At 39.8% G+C, this 19,616-nt stretch overlaps 1 protein-coding gene across 20 annotated transcripts in view; it reads left to right on the top strand.

Annotated features, from left to right (window-relative positions):
* The window catches only part of DLG2 (discs large MAGUK scaffold protein 2), a 998,396-nt gene that overhangs the window by 366,068 nt on the left and 612,712 nt on the right, over nt 1–19,616 (top strand). Inside the window, exon 1 of one of the 20 annotated variants that reach the window (XM_042024075.1) lies at nt 5,317–6,086. The exons of 17 other annotated variants lie outside the window; for them this stretch is intronic. In XM_042024075.1, coding sequence (XP_041880009.1) covers nt 5,985–6,086 — 102 coding nt within the window. In that variant the 5' untranslated portion in view covers nt 5,317–5,984. Of the gene's footprint in view, nt 1–5,316; nt 6,087–19,616 lie in introns of those variants that run through there. 2 more of the 20 variants (XM_042024080.1, XM_042024084.1) reach the window with 2 other exon arrangements.

Raw genomic sequence — 19,616 nt, 5'->3', positions numbered from 1 at the left:
CTTTGTAGATGATTTAACAGAAATTATTTTCATAAATAATTCAGACAGTTTTTCACTAGTTACAAATGTAGAACTATGCTAGGAATGTGGCACTTCAGACTGTGTAAACACTTATAAACACGAGTACTTTTTGTAAGGTATTCCCATTAACTTAAAAATCATTGTTACAGGATGGCATATTTAGAGATATGGGCATTTAATTGGAAGGCATTACCTCTATTTCCAGGTGGGGAGATTGAATTATGTATTTCCCAAGCTGCCTACCACATCTGAATTCTTGATGCATAGGTTTTTTCCAGAGCATGCCTCCATGCTCCGATTGCAAGGTGCTTGAGGAGAACTTTGTCTCCATGTCCCTGTCATCTCTAGGTGAAGCAAACCAGGTCTCCACCAGCAGGGTCTGCTGTTGGCAGGAGCCAACTGGCGATTCATCCCTGTCTCCATACAGTGATTAGTGAAAATCAGCTGTCACAAGCCACCGTGTGAGATGGAGCAGCTGCTGCTCATGACAGTGGAATAGGTGGGTCCCAGCAGTCCCAATGATGTCTCACAGAAGTAGCAAATCTGTCTCTACACAGCTGTCCCTGGAGCTTTCTGTTCCATCTCCTCCTCATGGCAGGACCGGCCCAGACCTTATCTGGTCCTTGAGCCTCTGGACACACAAAAAATAGTTGCTTTATGCTCATTTCTAAAAGTGTGCATGAAAAGTCAGTCTCATATTACCCCCTGGAACCAGTTCAAGCACAGTTTTGCATGAGGTGTAGAAAGAGCACAAATTAGCAGCTCCTGAGCTGGTATCTGATGATTGTGGGGTCGTTCCTGGGCAGACTTCCATGATATGTGCTCACAGCCCGGATGGTGGGACTGTGTCCTGGGCTGCATCAAGGGAAGTGTGACCAGCAGGCCGAGGAAGGTGATTCTCCCCAGCTACTCTACTATGGTGAGATGCCACCTGGAGTGCTGCATCCAGCTCTGGGGTTCCCAGAGAAGGAAAGGCTTGGACCCGTTGGAGTGAGTGCAGGGGAGGGCTACAAAAGTTATCAGAGGACTGGGATGTCTCTCCTGTGAGGAAAGGCTGAGAGTTTGGATTGTCCAGCCTGGAGAAGAGAAGGCTCTCTGGAGATCTTACTGCTGCTTTTCAGTACTTTAAAGTGGCCTATGAGAAAGATGGGGACAGAATTCTTACCAGGGCCTGTTAGGATAGAACAAGGGATAATGGTTTGAAACTAAAGGAGACTAGATTAGATATAAGGAAGATTTTTTTTTTTCCCAATGAGGGTGCTGAAACATGGGCATGGGTTGCCCAGAGAGGCGGTGGATGCTCCATCCTTGGAAACATCCAGCGCCAGGTTGAACAGGGCTTTGAGCAACCTGATCTAGTTGAAAATGTCCCTGCTTATTGCAAGAGAGCTGTACTACATGGCCTTTAAAAGTTGCTTCCAACCCAAACCATTCTATGATTGCTGTTCCAAATGGAGATAGATTTTTCAAGCAAACTAATCCCAGGCATCTGATACTCACCAACAGACAAACATCAGTAAAATAAAGGCTTGACATCCTCACTGTATACCCCAAAGTGACCAGCTCATAAAAAGTGTAGACGTAGCTGAGGTTGCTGAAATGCTCTAAGTAGAGCCTCTCCAAAGACAGAACAGCTGTAAAAGCTTTGGTTTAGACTAGAGGTGTGAGACTGTTTTGTTCTTAAGGACTGTGTGAGACAATTGTGTGCAATCATTTCTATTTTGATGGGGGATCTTTCAAGTTTGTTTTATATTTATGTTCTCTGGTTCTCTTTGCTGGTGGTGCAACAAGCCTTTTTGCTTTGTCTTTTATCTGATTCTTTGAGATGACAACTTCTCTTTAATCACTGTCAGAGACAGGTTCAGTTTTTAAGAGGTTTGATTAGTATTCAGGGACTTCAGAGAACAGCAGCAAAGAAGACAGTTTTGAATTCTAACATAAGATTAGAAGAGAGTTAATAGTCCTATACCTTGGGCAAGGGTTTATAGATTATTGTGATCTCCTGGTATCTAATGGATGATGTAAAGGTTAGTGGAATTTTTAATGGTATAGCAATGGAACAAAAAAGTTGAGTAGTGAAAACAGGGAAGGGGAAGTGCATAAATCTGTACTATAGTACCAAAAATTAAGCAGTCTTGTCAACAGAAACAGCAGAGAATTGAGAAGTCCTAAAATTAAACATCCTAAGATAGTCAAAGGTGAATACCTAAAAATTCTTTGTGACTCTCCAGGTCTTTTATTTTTACTTATATTGGTCTTCTTGTTTCTCACGTGATGTGTCAGATGCAAAGCTAAGCATTGCTATTTGAAACAGCTCCAGTACAGGAGGAGATATATACACATTAAGTGAGGAAGTACCATGCAAACATGATCATAATACTTTCTGAAATGCGACTCAGTTGCTCCAAGTTAAATCATCCATTTCCACAAAATGGTGCACTATGAAGAGCAGACAGACATCTTTGGGAAACCTGGAGCTGAAAGGTTGGCAGCTTCCAGAGAGGCTGGTAGAGGAGGAGAAATCTTATCAGACAGTGACTGTGAGCAAGTAGCTGGATCAATGAACTCAAGTCCGAAGAAGGCTGGGGGGCTCAAAAAACTGATCTGTGGACTCTTCTTCATACGGTGGCACCAACCCAGTATGTTCTTCTGTGTATCCTCTTAGCATAAAAATGTGGACATAGGTTTTCCAAGAATCCTTGCTCCTGCAGTATGACTGTGATTTAAATGTGTGTGTGATGAGTGCTGTTGTGAAAAAAAAAAAAAAAAAAAAAAAAAAAAATCTCTAAGCAAATGTTTTCTTATGGCATTTTTCTATATGTGACTGTCACTTAATTGAAATAAATGTCTTGGCCAATTGTGACATGAGTTATTATTCAGATCTGTCACTGGAATAAATCTTCCTTTTCTGAGATTTTTCCCAAATGACTGTGTGTCAGGTAACTGTTTTTCACTTGAAAGCAACGATTAGCCGAAATGTGAAGAGATGAATTTTGTGCTTTGCAAAATACTTGGGTGCTTGCTGTTTGGTGCATCTTGACACTGGAATGAAATCACAGGTGAAACCTGTTCTGGTTGAAAATCTGCAATAGTGGCAGGGGAAGAAAAGCAAATTTTAATGAACAGATATGTCTTCCCTTTTGAAGGCATGAGCCAGCTGAATGCAGTAAGATTGAAATGGTCCAAGAGGCTAACTGGCTGATTGTCTTCCCCTTCTTTGAAATCTGAATTTGGAAATAAATGCAGGTGATTTTAATTAGGCCATATGCATATTAATCAGAAATCACATTTGTGTGATCGAGTCCAGTTTTCAATCAGGGCATCGTGTTTAAAACATTGAAAAGTACAGATGTGATGCATTCTTCTCTTAGAAATGCTAATGATTAGTACAGATTGGGAATTACTGATCACTGAAATTTCTAAGATGGGTGGCTATTAGAACAGCCAAAATAGTTTAATAGCACAGTTTTCTGGCATTTTATAGTAGTGTCTCCTAAAAATATTGCCATGCCACCCCCATCCCAAATTAATGCTTCCAAGGCCAGTGATGTAGTGTGCTCACACCTTAAGGTTGCACTGTGATTCATGTTTTAATGATAGTGGCTGCTGGCTGTAACTATGGAATGTATTGTCATGGAAACTACGCTTTTCTATATTTACACCAGTGCTGGTTATGCGAGAGACAGTACTTGAAAGAAAAATCTGTATAATATATAGCTTAATAACAAGACAGGCAAGCTAGGAATAAACAGATCAAAGATTCAGCGATGTTACAGCTGCTGTTTGTCACCACAGTACATTTCTAAACAGGCTCAGTCACTGTTCCACAGAAGTGCTGCTGTGATGTCACTTTGTGCCCACAAACTTAGGTTATTGAACAGCTGAGTGATGGGCATCCATGAGTGAACTCCCATGGCACGTGGGCTCATGTCCAGGCTGATCGGGGGGGAAAAGTATCAGCTGAGTGAATCGAGGACATTGGTTTGTAAGGGCTTGTTATTTGCAAAAAAGAAATTGTCAGAAATGGACCTGGGTTGTAACTCTAACTGTGGAGCAGCTCTATCTGCCACTTCCATCTAGAAGCTACTGTAATTTTACTGAGTTTGGGCTCTTGTGCCCAAGTGCTAAGAGTGCTAAGTTCAAAAATAGAGTGAGGAAGAATAATCAAAAAACATTATTCCAAGATGAAATTTAACTGCACGCAAAATTTGGATAAAAATGAAGTTATTGTATGGTGAAAGAGTAAGAACAAAGCTGTTTAAGAAATTGGTTCTTTTATAGTTTTGAACTTTGCAAGGGTAAGTTATACTGAAGAAATTCTACTTAAAGTATAGCTATATGCATATGTGCAACACACACGCACATGTAGCTATACTTATATAAACATAAAATCTTAATAGAAGAGGTTGCCTAAGTTGGGGTCTGCAATCTCAGGCAGCTTTTTAAAAAAAATTCTGTGCTATTCATCCTCTGTACTGCTTGATCTGGCTTCACACCGAGACCTCCATTTGCCATTTTCTCTGTTCTGTTGTATAACAAATTTCTACTTCGGGTTTATTACAGAAAACTGTTTCAGTTAAGAACTTACTTGCGATTTCCAGGGAGACAAGCTGCTCTCATTTCTTTAGAAAGAGTTTCTAATTTGATGGGCAGAGCTTAGTGAGTCACAGAAAAGCAGGGTCAGGGCACTGTGAAACAACTGCTTGGTTTACTTTGCTATCAGCTGTGAAATCATTAAGGACATCACTTTACTTTCCATATCATAGCCTTTTCATTTTGTATGTGTGTGTCTGCCATGACCAAGCCTAAACCTGGAGGATACATTAATCCTACTTTTGATATAAATAATCCTCTTAAAAAGCCCAGCTAGTGATTTGCTCATCCAAGTGCTTTATTATGCATTTTCAGCCAGTGTTGCTTTAACTGAAGGAGCAGCGACAGCTGTAACAGAATCCAAACCAGCGTTATGCTCCCAAACTTCTTTAATTATTGCTTTTCTGGTTTACAGCAAGATGTTTGCAGGTTGCAGGGATAGCAGTACTAGCTGGAGTCAGTAGTTACATTGCCTCCAAAGCAGAGTTTAAAGAGGGTTGAGTTTTTAGCTTCATGCTGGTGCGTTTTCTGTGTAACTTCATATCTTTATTCAGTGTCTCCTGCAATCCTTCAACCTGTCTATTTGTAAATTTGTGCCTGGAGAAAGCTCCCATGTGGCAAGCCAGGATTGGATAAATGTTGCTTGTATTTCTCTTATTACAAACTCCCAGCATCTGTGATTTTCAGCTCTGAGTACAGTTTGTTTCCTGCTGAGATTCATCTATTTGGGGAAAGCAAAGGTCATCGCTTCTCCGGAGTTGCGACTGATTTGATTCTTTTTCACGGGGAGGCGCTGGGAAGGGAATCCTTACTGGAATGCATATTGATAAAGGCTGAGGATCCTGGCTTCTTAGATAAGTCATTTTTTTTTCTCTTCTCTCCACACTATGACTATGTATTGCAGCAACTCACTGGCTTTTTACCAAATCAGGAGCTGCAGTATTTTTCTTCCGATGGAATAATTTCAGCCCACTTCAGCTAGCATGACAATCTTATGTGATTGTTATGAGTAGGCGTTTACATCCTTTTACATGCTAATACTGCCACACCTGCTAGTCCCCCTCATTTCCATTTCTCTCTCTTTTTTTTCCTTTTTTTTCCCTTTTTTTTTTCTTTTTTTTTTTTCCCCGATGTAAGAACTAATTTCCCAGAGGAAGGGAAATCCTGAGATCTGTGATCATTGTTTCATCGTTGATTCACCAACAAAGAAGGGGATGGCTGAATGGGACCCAGGTAGAGATTCAAGCAGGCTGCTTCTGACCAGCAAGAGGAAAGCTAGCTGTTGAGCAGCATATGTTGCCACTCCATGTGCTGTGTTAGCTACTTGTTTTCAGCCTTCAGTAGGCTGCCACTACTGCAGCACTAAAGGAATGTGCCCTATTGTTAAAAATCCTGACTGCTTCACACCAATGATTTGCCACTGCAAAGTTGCATGCACCAACAACACTTTATCGTTGATGTTTGGATGCAAGGTAGGATGTGGTTAATGTATTTAAATGCATGCTGTAACTCCTGTGAATATCTGTGCTGTTTAATTTCGTGTCTGACTAGAGATTTCAGTGCAAATTGCGATCCGTTGGCTATAAATTAGGGCTTACAGCCGGCATGTTTTAAATGTTAGGGGGAAAAAAAAAATCAGAAGCAAAGCTTTCTTATTTCCCAGGGTTATACGGGTAGAGATTTACACGGGAGAATAACGGATTATGAAGCATTTGTTTTAGAGTTGATTGTATACTTAGCTAACAGTGCTAAGATTGCTAAACCACTGCTCTGCTATTTGCCTGGCTTTATTGATTTGGATGTGTAAACTGTTATTACAAAAACACAATCCAGCAAGACTGAATGTATTTTTTTCCATTTATATTGCTGACATGGTTTTTAACCAGAAGAGCAATACTGAAGTATACAACCCTGCACTTTTCTGTAAGACTGAATAAGTAAGCTCCCATTTTTAGGTCCAGAGGAATATCTTTAAGTAAGTGTTTTCTTCTACGGACTGGACAATCATTTAATTTTCCATTTAAATTTAAATCATAAGGTGGCGCAGTTAGCCAGAGAAGTTTTTTCCTGGCTGTGTAATGCTACCCATCCCAATTTTTTTAACAGTGGTGTTGGATTGGACTGTATTTTCCCCCATATACATCCTGACTTGACATTTGAGTATAACTGCTGTTTGTTATTTTACTGAAATAATTCTGAAGTGATGGCTTGTTTTCAAAACTTATTGTCTTTGGGTAAAAAGTTTGGTTCTTGGATCACTGGGTCAATCATAATGATCTTACAAGGGGGTCACATACTTTGTCCCATTCCTTTTCCTTGCTCTCCTTAAATACTGGATCATATTAAAACTGTTCCTCTATGTCTAAATAGAGTAGGAAATGAGCAGTTATATATAAAAAAAAGTAGTGTCAGTAATTACTTAAAGTCATTAACTTCATACTTGAATGTTACTAATCCTCAAAAATAGCTAAGTTAAAAAAATCAAATTTTAGTTATACAGTCCACAAACTAGGGAACACAGGATGTTTTCTGAGTTCCTACGTGACAGAGTAGCCTAAGTAAAACGAAAAGACTTTTTGAAATAGGTTACAGATGACCCAATGCTGCCTAAACATATATCAGCTAGAAGTGAATGACAGATCATGTATTGCTTCATATAATACACTAACTCAAACTTGGTTATAGTCAAACACATACAAACTCTCAGTCTGCCTTCTGCTTTTCTTGTAACTATGGCCTGCCTACATGTCTGGTTACTCGAGGCTTTTTTGAACTAAAGTTTCTTGTTTGTTCCCTTCTGTTTTAAATAGGCAAAAATATGTTCTATTAGTGAAAGGGTTATAATTTAATTGCTGTGTCATGATGCCACTAGTGATATAAATAGCATCAAGAGTTTGTCAAATTAGAAGCTTTCTTTAATTTGCATTATTTTCATAAGAAAAAAATGATATATTTTTTTACTTTAACTTTCAAACCTTAAGTCCTCTTGTTTTCAAATGTTAAATTCCAATTAATAAAGGTGAATTGTTAGTCCGGGGAAATTAAATGCAAGCCACCCTTCCACAAAGGTAGGCCAGTGGCCTTGGGACTAAGTATCCAATTTGTATTCCTGCCTGTAAGCATGATTTTCAAAGGATATTCTTTGATGCACTTAAGTTCTTTCAAGATTTTCAGATCCTGTTAGGAGGAAGCAAGAGAATAAAAGTCATAAATTTCAAACTTTTTTTTCCTCATCTTTTAGTGCTTCAGGCTCATTACATTAGTCACAGCCAATGTTTTATCTTATTGTGGTGGTGTATGAACTACTTTTCAAATGAAAAGTGGATGTGTGGTATAGTGATCCTTTTCAGAGAGATGAGAAGGAGCACAAATGAACTTATTTATCTTGGGCTGGTTCAACATGTGTCAGATTAGTACCCTTTGATACCACCATCAAGCATGCATGAATTACGCTGGTAAATGTACAGAATATCACCTCACTTCAAGTACCTTTTTCTCATTTCTCCTTGTTCTGCAGCCTGTATATGAATCCATGACTTTTTGCTTTGGTTATATTTCTAGATTTATAGGTGCAGATCCATTGTTAACAAGCAAAGAAGTGTGAATAAGAAGTGAGACTCTTTTTAGGAAATGTTTTAGTCATATGGCATGAAGTCATGGATCTAAGCATGCTCATAATATTGTGACTTCTAGAATCATGTGGCTCTTGAACTCAGGAAAGAGTGTAATAGCCTGAAATGATACTTTATATTCTGGTTACAGAGGAGAAAATAAGTCCTCAGAATATAAAATCTAGATAGTGGAATAGACAACAGAGGAATTCAAAATACAGGCAAATATCTCCAAGTGCCAAAATAACCAGGTCATGTTATTAACTGACTCCTTTCAAAAAGAGAGGGCAAGTTGCAGTATTGCTTACACTTGTGATTTACAGCTTTTAATTTTAAGTTTGTGTTACATACAGACTTCTTTTTCCTATGGGCAGTGAGTGAGAGAAACGCAGTGCCTCAGAACCATCACACCCATGCACATTTTATCTGTTCCTCATGCAATAGTTTTACAGTCTTCTCATTCCTAGCAGGTGGTGCCAGGGAGTTAGTTCAGTCGGGCAGGAAGAGGGTGCACATCTTTCCACACCGTATGTTGCAAAGAAGGTCATGGAGGAGCCCTCACTGTGCCTGCAGGAAGCTTTGCTTTTCAGCTTGATTTCCTGCAGTTTGATAGTTGTCCTTGTCCTGGACCTTTCCTTTCAGTGATGTCCAGTTTTGTAATCCTTGACCTTGAAATTGCAAAGAATTCAGAGCAGTGTAATTTGAAGGACAGGTCAGTTACTACCTGAATTGCCACGATTGCACTTTAACACATTTGAACACTTTTTCAATTTCTAGTAGGGAAGTACCCATGTTCCCATCACAGCAGTACAGAGCTGAAGCAGAAGGAGGATAAGCAGGTTGTAAAACATGGCCCTCAGGTGCCAGGAGGTGCTTTGCAGATCTGTCTTAGCAGGGTTAGCACATGAATACCTATTCCCTGAGTCCATGAGAAGCTCCACAGCTACCGGACAGATTCATGTGCACAGATTGAAGGAAGGCTTGTGTGTAAGACAGACCCACGTTCATGGATCTCTATTGAGAGGAGTGCACAGGCACATATCAGATTCTCACTGAAGATGCTGAAACTTAAATGCATGCTAGAATGTCAGTATGTGCTTACTCACTTTGCTGAATTGTTTGTTCAGTATTGCAGAAGAGTTATCTCCTGGCTCTTAATATCCTGTTCATTTTGCTCTTATTAAGAGTGCCGGGAAGGGATTTCAGGTTGACTGACATGTTTCTTAAATTATATTTCAGCTGCAGTTCTGACTCTCAAATGGAAGTGTTGTTCTGCCTTACCTCTTTACTTCTATATATATTGAAAATAGATATTGAGGAGATTCCATTGACTTCTCTGTTTGTTGACCTTGACCAGCTATTTTGATTAATCCTACTTTCCTTTTGATTTAGGTTTATTTTTATATCTGTCCTAGCATAATTTAATTTCTTTTTAAAGGGATAAGATATACTTACCTCTCTTTCCTGTCTCCTTTCTTTCTTCCTAGCACATTTATCACAACCTGTCCTCCAGCAAAGTAGGTGGTTTTGGTAGGTTTTCTCCTACTATTTCTCAGTTTTAGCTGAAACAATCAAATAATGACCTATTCCACTACCCAAGGTGATCATGCAAGTAAACCCACTTGTTTCTTCAACTGCCAAAGTGTCTATGTTTTGAAAAACTATTGGAATGCAGAAGATTTTATTATTAAAACAAACAGTAAGTGGCATTACTGAATACCTTGACATTCATATTTATTATTTTTATCATTATCAAACTGTTAGAAAACTAGTAGTTTTCTGTACTGGTGTTTAGTCTCTTGAACAAACTCTGAGATGTCACTTAGTTCTTAATTGAGAATATTCTCTATATTGTCATAGTCTAGACCTGGCTATTGTACCGAGCAGCCTCTTGAGATGACAGGAAAGCACTTCTCCAACAGGGTATGATACACAGCAGACCTGCTCAAGGCCTTGCATGCTTTAGCTTCTTGATCTACCCACATGAACTCAAGTGCAATGGATGCAACTAGATAGAACACTCATTCAAATTCCAAATGTTTTTTTGAAAATAATCCCCCAGCCCTGCCCATGTGTCCTGATTTATTTTGCATTATGGAGTAGGCTTGGGGTGTGGAAACAGGATGCTTTTTTGATGAAACTAAGCAGAAAGATTAATTTCAGAAACACACCTAGTATTCTGCAAAATCTTACATGTATTCAGTTTATAAAAACAGACTAACACTATTTTAAAGTAAAACACAAAACAGGTGTGATGCTGTGATTGAGCCCTTCTTATCAGCTCTTCATTCTGTGGATCCATTCCTGCTGCATGATGATGTGTATCTAACATCTTACTCCACTGACATATTTAATTTGATTTTTGGGAGACCAGAAGTGGAGAGATGCAAAAATACAACATATTCATGGTCATGCTGACTTCTCTGATCCATCTACAGAGACTGGTATATTGTATAGGGTTCCAGAACCCTCTGAAAGAGTTTGCTGCCTATTCATGGACAATCAGCAGGGTAAGTCAGCTGGAACATTGCTGCCACTTGCTATGCATAACACTGACAGTGGCACTGAGAAACCTACTTCCACATTATTCTTATTAGGCTACTGTGGTGTTTAAATAAAAATGCTCAGCAATAGAAGGAGCTGCAGAAGAGATGCAGGATTGCCACTGGCAAGAGGCTCTGAGTGTGATCACTTGAGTCACAGAGGATTTGTGCATTAATGCACAATGCTCAAGGCAGGGAGAGTTTTCTTCTCTGGATTGCATTTATGCAAGCTGGACATGGGGTATAAGCCCAAGCACACTTACGTGGCTGTATCTTTTTATTTCTGTCAGGCATTCACTAACCCCCTGCACTTTAACACTTCTGGCTGAAGAGGAAGTGATAGCTCTCCAGCAGTTCCTGCCCATCATCAATGAGTGTGGGAAAAGAACTACACATTTCACTCAAAGGCCACCAGCCTGAGATCTTCTGAGGCCCAAGTAGCAGTTTATAAGGCCCTTGGACCCTGTCAGGAACTCCTCCCAGCATTAAAAAATGTATAAAGTGGATCCTACTCTTCAGAACTTCTTGTCCCCCACCCCTGAGGAGCATTGAGAGGAGCTCTGAACAGACTGTGACTTTGTAAATGATCCTAGGTTTGTTACCTTGAACTCAGCATGGGTGCTACAGAAATCAATATTACAGGAGACACAGGATGGCAGAAGCCTAAGGAGAGGTAAGAGGCAGCAGCAGGATGGTGCAGGTGGGGTAAACATGTGAGGAAGGATGTTGCAGAGACAGCAGCTTAGGGGTAGGATGAGAAGGCAGTGGCCTGGGCAAGGGTCCTGAGGAGGCAAGCAGAAAAGGAAGCTGGTGAGGTCTGGCTAGATTGTAAATGGGAAAAAAAAGTTGTATCATGAATCTTCTGAAAGTTTGGGCCCATGCCCTTAATCACACAGGATTTACTCAATCACTGGTTAGGGAATGCAAACAAGGGTTACCATTTTCTCTTTTTTGAAATGAGTTCACTTGCCCACCGGCACTGGCCAACATCTTGGAGGGAAATGCTGAGGTATTTTTGGAAAAGCATCAAGATAAGATGTTAAAAATATTTGTGTTTGTGTGTGAGTACTGTGTCTCACTTTCTGCCACTGTCCTGCCCACAAGCTCCCTGTACACTGTGACAGAGATGGGTGGCTGGTGGGAGATTCCCTGAGACAGCTTAAATTAAGAAAACAGTACTAAAAGTGTTGGGGTTTTTTTTATTAAGGTGTCTTGTTTTGTTTTTTAAAAGTTTTATACACTGGAAGGAAGTTCTGTTGAAGGTGAGATCCTCAATCCCTACATCATTTTGAATCAGTGGCTTTTTTCCCCACATTTTGCCTGAATATCATCTTCCAGCTGCTGTCAGCAGCTGGGCAATGGACCGGATGGCTCACAGTGCTTGCTATCAGAATCATAGGATGGTTTCTGTTGGAGGGGACCTTAAAGTATCACCTAGTTCCTTCCAGCCCCGTCTTGTTGTCATGCTTCTGTCATCACAAGAACATTCTCTGGTAGTGCAGCACTGGAGTCTGATTTCAAATTACTTAAAATTCACCTGGAGCTAAAGGACACTGTGAATGCCCTCTGTACTGTACCTTTGAACATACAGCCATAGTGGGAAATGGGTTTCTTTTTTAAGCTGGCAATAAAGAAGAGCTGATTGTTGTGGTTCATAAGTACTGCAGTAAAGTTTACCTATGGAAAAAGTAGGGCAGGAGGAACATAGCTAAGGGTTACCAAACATTTTGAAGGAGAAGTTCAGAGTTTTTTCAGACACTTGTTTTTTTTAATATATTTTTGCTTAAAATTATACATAATAATTACATAAAATGAGGTACTTTCAAATAGAAATGACTTGATGCTCAGCTACATGAGCTGCTTGATTTTGCAAACTAATTATTGACTAAGAGAGGGATATATATAGACATTCATCTTAGCTGTAAGAGATGTCATAGAAGAGAATGGTGATAAAGAAGTGTTATATAAATATATTTAAGTGATAATAGCAATAGAACTGAAAACTGTCACTGAACAGTTCTCCTGATCTTTGAAAAGTAGCTTTTATATTTCCAGTGTACCTGTCAGAAATATTCTCATTATTAAAATATAAATATTTATTGCTTTCACTTTTCTGATTGTACTTCCTTCAGCTTTAAGCATTTGCTGTAGTATTTATAAACATGAAGGACAGGATTTTTCAAGAGAGAGTGGGTGGGGGTTGTGCTGAGTGTAATGGAAACCTGAATGAGAAGAAAGATTACTTATGGGAATTCCTGAGACTCCCTGTAGAAGTTAATGATCTATAATCCCAGGAGAGATGGCACAGAATGATCTGATGAAGTATTAAGGCAGTTTGCACTATTCTTTTGAGTCACTCGGCTCTTGAGTGTACTGAGAGTATCATTGGAAAGTAAAAATCTTCACCCAACTTCAGTGAGGAATTGCACCCGTTAGCTTCTCTAATGATCCCCACCAAGGCAGAAAAACAGGTTTTCTGGGACACTGTCTGACTCTCAGTAAACAGGAAAGTTTTTTGTTTTTCCTCAAACTGGCATTTCAAAAACCTTGATTCTGAGAATCCTGACATGTCATTGTGGGGAGATTTCCTTTAGGAGATGCTGACAGCTGTTCACTGTAATTAAGATGGAATATGCCAAATATGGATGTTCAGAAAGTTGTAAGGTGCTGTCAGCACCAAAGTTCCCACAATGAATCACCTGGAGGCTCTGTAGATGTGTGTAATGTGGTAAAGAGCCTGTCCCAACACACAGTTGCCTGAGAAGGAATGTAGACACATCATTTGTTTGCAGAATGTGAGCTCATCCCCTATGGAAACAGACCTGTAGCTGCAGGCCTTGGACCAGCTGCAAATATTTAAAGTATACCTGTATTTCTAAGTAAAGGAGGACTAATGATTGTACTCAAATACTCAGCTCCTGACATTCTATATTGAAAAATTGTTTGATTTTTTCCTTGGCTGAATTTGGGGGTTATCCCAAGGTCTTTCAAGACAATTTGTAGACATGGCTTGGAGGATTGTTCATTCCAGGAACTTCCAAAAGGGAGTATAGATGAGACTGCAACAGGGAAGATTACTTGCAGCCTACAGCCAAACGTCTTGCCTCTATCTTCAAACACCTCCCACCCCTGCCCTTTGCCTTTTGGTGATATTTGAGAGTGTGAAACACATCTTGGATTGATTTATTAAAAACGCTACTTTAGTAGCAACATGGATGTGGGCCTCTCTCAACCATTTGGCCGGAGAACCAAGGGTCATGCTGAGAAGCAGAGGGGTTTAGCAGAGTTGATGTAGCATAAGGTCTCAATCATAATTCAACAACTTGGATCTTGAAAAATCTAACCAATAGGTCAGATTTAATCTAACCATAACAGCTCTGTCAGGCTTGGTTCATCTGGACCTGTGACCACCACGCATGTGACAGTCCACCTGAAATATAGCCAGGTATGCTGGGTTAGAGGTCCAAGCCCAAAACTGTGAGAAACTTGCACTGAATTCAGTGAAAGAAAAGAGACCCTGTGTCCAGCACAGAGGTGCTCCACCCTTAAATACTTCCCATCTTAGCTACATACAGTTAACCTTTACCAGCCACAGGTGCTTCAAGTAAGAGAGGAGTTTAAATTCAGTGAATTAAAAGGTTTCATAGCTAAAAAAGGCATTTAAATTAGTAAATGCATTCTTGCCTACCACCTTATAAGGCTTATAGTAATGCCCTGTGAACAATATGTTGTTAAACTGTGTTAGTCCTGGCCCTTGCACTGTTTATGAGAGGTGTTGTCAGCTTGCAGTGAGATGACTTGAAATTTGTAGGCATCCCAGGGAAACCCCAGTCTGTATAAAACATAGTTCCATAACAGGATAGTCACCTCCATAAAACATTGAGAAAATAGTCTGTGCCAGAGAGGGTTCTGTGACCTTGATTTAGGACAGGGAATGGGAACTCCTTATTTCTATTCCTGGCTCTCACATAGAATTCCTGTTGTGGCCTGAGAAAAATTGTGCCTTGCATCTCTTTCTAGAAAATCAAGTTGGTAATACTTGGCTCAGAGGAATATTGAGAGTTAGTAGTTATTGTGTGTAAACAGCACTGAAATGAAATGAACAGTGTAGGTACAAGTGGTTTAAGGACCAACATAAAGCCATAGTTAGGCAAAGACAGGGGACGATATAAGTGAAAATGGAATGATGTTGGTGAAAATCAAAGTATTTCCTCCTTTTATTTCTGTGTATACCTCTTTCCACACTATTTATTTCAGGTATACCTTGAAATACTATTATTCATCCTTCTTTTTAAGGTTTTTTCCTCCAGGTCTGAGGTTTCACATCCTCCTCTCTGGGGGTTTTTTTTTCCCATAGCAAATTGTTGTAGATGAATTGCAAGTCCTTGCAAAAGTGGGTTTGAGAAGAAATTGCTGACAGGCTCTTATCTCCACCCATCCAAGTAGTGCTACTATCATTTAATTTATTACAAAAAATTGCTGAAGAGAAGAAGCGATTTCCAGAACTCTGGTTGAGTTTTTATTTTGCAAAGATATTTTAAAAAAGTCATAGGATTATGATACACGAGGAAGGAAGCTGACAAGCAGATGAACATACACCTGTTGCAAGGACGCAAATCAGTAACGGCATCATGCAAATCTTGTGAGTGTTCAGGAACTGTGGTCAGACTGATCGCTAGGAGGGACATTCAGCCCAGTTTAGAGGGCCATATGGCTCTCAAACTGTACATTATATCCCAGGTTCTGCAGTCCACAATAAATTAAGCTAAGTGCTGTAGAGTCCCATAAAATTCAGGACACAAAAAAATCTGCAGAGCTGTGAGGGAAGGTCTTTTCAGTGTTCTTGTAGCAGTGTTTTGCACTGTTCCTATAAAAATACAATTTTCCTACTTGTTTCTTTCCCTTGTTTGTGTCAGTTTTTGTTCTCAGATTCCTGGTCCTTAGCTTAAGAGAGATAATAAATTAGCTGTGTAGGAACTAAACACTTGACAGCATAAGAAAGCACAGGCCATTTCTGCACTGGTAAAGTTAACTGAGGACTAACATTCCATACACAGTAGTTTGGGATGTAAAATAACCAGGACAATATGTTTTCATAAGATAAAGTTTAGTGATACATTTTGAAACATGTATTCCTTCCCAGAACAATTAAGAAAACTCAAGGGAGGAGGTGAGAGCAGAGGAGGGAGAAGAAGTTGACCTAGAAAATGCACTTGCGGGTCTAATTTTGTGTGTATGTACGTATTACAGAGGAGACTGTTGCACCTCCTCCTTAAAGCCCTGGTGTTTTGCACTCTTTACTATATGCATCAACCCCCACGTGAGTTCCAGACATGCAGGTCTTTAATTTTTCAGCATTAAGGGCATGTCTTTCCAGTGTCTTGAAGATCACAGCCCTGTGAAGGTGTTGGGAGTGAGCAGAGAGAGAGGGAGTAGAGCCTATGTGAGAGAAACTTTCAGAGGGTTGCAAGATCTGGTTATGAACAGGAAGGTTTTGTATTGAAAGTGTTTTTGTTGCAGGGCCTTCAGGCTTGCTTCCTCAGGGGTACAGCTGGAGGGACAAGGGAACAGCACCTTCCTCATAAAGCTGGGACTTGAACCTCAGGCTATTGCTTCTTGCATTGGAGGCAGCTTCCTAAACCAGAGGTTTAATTTGCTGTCTACAGTTGCCTATCTGATGTATAAATCTCTTACTGATGCTGGATTGCGCCACAGAGCATTAGCAACTACTGCTTTCCTGTGTAATCGGAATAAAAACTTTCAGTGTGCTGAGCCAGAGAAACGGAGATGCTCTCAAACTAATCCACATTCTGCGTGCGAACACCAGCTGCTTCTCGACTGTTTTTATTCACCAGGAGAGACAGCATAGGGCTCCATGAGTTAATAAAGTTTCTGTTATTAGATGAGAATTAGTTGTCCTGAAGTCTGATGGGTTTTCTTCTACTGTCTTCAGTAATTCATAAAAGAAAGGAGCCCAGATAGGAATGGGTCAGCTCACATTACAAGAATGCATACAAAGTAATCACAGAATCTTAGAAATGTTGATTGGAAAGAACCTCTATAAATGACCTCATCCAAATATCACTGAAAGCAGAAAAAATGAGAGGTGATTTAGCATGCAGCTGTACACCTCTCTTTGCAGAAGAAATGGTGTGGGTTTTAAGTAATGCCAGGTAAAATACCGCTGCAGCTAAAACAGAAGGAAATATGGGAAGCACAATTCAGAGTTTAAAATTAGGAAAAGGAAGTTGAAAGTTCTGAATGTTACTCCCTGTTCTTCCATTGATCCAATAAAACATGTGTGGGAAGTTGATTTGGCCTCTTCTGATTAAAGCTGGGAGTGTTGCCAGGTGCCAGGATGGTAGGGGCTTCTGTCACAGGGGTGGGGCATCACCTTTTATGCCTCTGTTTCTAAATAAGTTCAGGAAAAGTTTGAGACTCTAAGGTTGTGATCCTTGAGATAATTAGATACCAGTCCCTTTGGCTTTTGACAGGATTGAAGTGCCTGCTAAGGATCTGCCCATGCAGAATTTTGTTTCGCCAGTGCTTCCTTTATCCGGCTTATGCCTTAGCTCCTCCTCTGCTTTGCTTCACCTCTCCAATATGCATATGTGCCTTCTCTGCTGTTCCTGGCTCTTACTTAAAATTCCCTGTTAGACTCCAGGTCAGCCAATGTGGTTGGTTTGGGTAGGGAAGTTAGGAGGGCACTTCTGGTGAGAGCAGCAGATGGGAATAGGGATATGTGTCCATACCCTGTCACATATATGGACATACACACAAACGGGTCTCTAAACTCTGCACTTACCTGGTAGATTAGTAATACTCCCACTCTTAATTCTGAATCTTTGGTGACTGTAGGCCTTGGATGTGATGGTGGGTGGGTGGGAGAAGCAGAATGTCTGTTTAAGGCTGTAAACTGCATTTGAAAGTGTCAAAAATGTTTGTGATGCAGAGGTCTATTTGCCTTGTATAGAAAATGCACGTTGTCACATCCCTGAAAGTTCTTATGCAAGAGTGAGAAGTCAAACAGGTCTTTGAATGCTACAGTAAATAATAACATGACTTGTTGTCAAAACTCTAATAAGTTAAATCTAGCTAATGTATTTTAAGCATTTCTTTATTAAGAAGGCTTTAACTCCTTGAATTAATTGCAACCAAAATTAAAATAAGGCAAGAAAAGGAAAGGGAGCAGATTCTGCTTTGATTTTCCTGCATAGTTTATTCCTCTAGTTAGATGGTGAGAAGCTGATGCAGAGACCCAAACAAAGACTGATATCGCATTGTAGTGAAACACCTTCGTGTTAGGAATTCCAGATTTGGTTAAACCTTGCAAATGACTGACTTAAAGACCAAGGCAGAGCACTTAACAAGACACTATTCCTTGGTGGAGTTTAGCTGCAGAAATTAGGCTTAGGGCTTTTTATTGAGAGGCTTTTCTCAGACCTCAGTCAGACTTGGTATCTAAAGAAATTTGTTCATTTGGTCTGAACATATTGCTGCCTTTTTAAGGGGTACAAGGCCCTGGAAAACTGTCTTCTCTTGCTTTTCCTATCATTAAATAGCTCCACAAAGCATCAAATAAGTACTGAGTATAACACTATGTGTGGTCCCCTGGAATCTGCTGGATTTTACTTGAATTTAGGGCACAAAATTTATCAAAGAGGAATAATGCAGTCATGCATTAGGTAGCTTTTCTGAGAACAAGTCAAGGCTTGCAAAGCTGATAAATTAGAGTAAACACAGCATTTTGTCAGCATTCCTTAGCTATTATATTGTTATCTTCTGCATGTGAATAAAAGTTCTGATAATCTTCCTTCACCAGCTGCAAAGCAAAATTCGTTTTCCTGTTGTGACTAATGTGGAAGGGTTTCTTTTCATTCAAAAAGAATGCTGTGTACTACAAAGAATAAAAAAATAATGAAGCTGTAGCAGGACAAAAGAGAAGGTGCTGAAAACTGGAAAGAGCTGAACATTTTTTGAACTTGTAACTCTTCAAGTTACATTTTCTCTGTATGAAGTTTGGAAAATGAAGTGAATTTCGCCCCTTTATAATAGTGTACTTGAACCTATGGTGTGCAAGTAGAATAATTCTGAGTTCAATACATGATTATATAATGATACTTATAGTTGTGGTACCATTCCCAAAAGAGAAAGACCTTATAGGTTCATATTTATGGTTTAACAGGCGAGATCACAAAAGAGGAGAAAAGCACTTTATTTTTTTCAATGTGTTTTCACTAATGCTAAAAATATAAGTTATAATTAAACGCTCTAAATATGAGCAGAGATGCCTGAGCTCAAAAGCTTTTGGGTTGGAAACAACCACCCTCCAGGTAGTGGTGACCTTCTGGTAGTGTTTGCTATCAACTACATCTGCTTTCGTCTCTTCTTTGGCTGTAGATACTCTACTCTGCTTGCCTGCAGAGATGATACAAACAACCATTTAGCAGCTTTCTCTGAGCTACCACTTGAGCCCTAAAAGGAGGGTGCAGACTGCTTAGAGACACGTGGACTTGCTGCTTTCCCCTGCTCCGAAGTGCACTGCTGTGCGTGGCTGCACAGTCTACAAAGATCAGGTTCAGGTGCAATCCCACAATGGAAAACACGTTTTAGGACAGATGCACTTTGGAAAACAGGCGAGTCAAAAAGGCTCTGAATTATTTTTAAGGAGCTCTGCAACTGTTGCTATATATTTTTTGTTCTAAATATCTGCATTTAAGAAAATACTTTATTAAGTGTATTGAGAACTTCTAGTCACTAGCCTTAGGGAAAAAAATTATATTGAGTTTCTTGATATTTGTGCTGGGAATGCCTCTGGAAATAGGCTGTCTATCTCTGTCATATACAT

The sequence above is a fragment of the Corvus kubaryi genome, unplaced genomic scaffold, assembly GCF_017639235.1.
Source record: "Corvus kubaryi isolate FWS band 111438036 unplaced genomic scaffold, C.kubaryi_AGA036_p1.0 37260, whole genome shotgun sequence".
Classification (NCBI taxonomy): Eukaryota; Metazoa; Chordata; class Aves; order Passeriformes; family Corvidae; genus Corvus; species Corvus kubaryi.
This window is presented reverse-complemented; position numbering and strand designations above follow the sequence as displayed.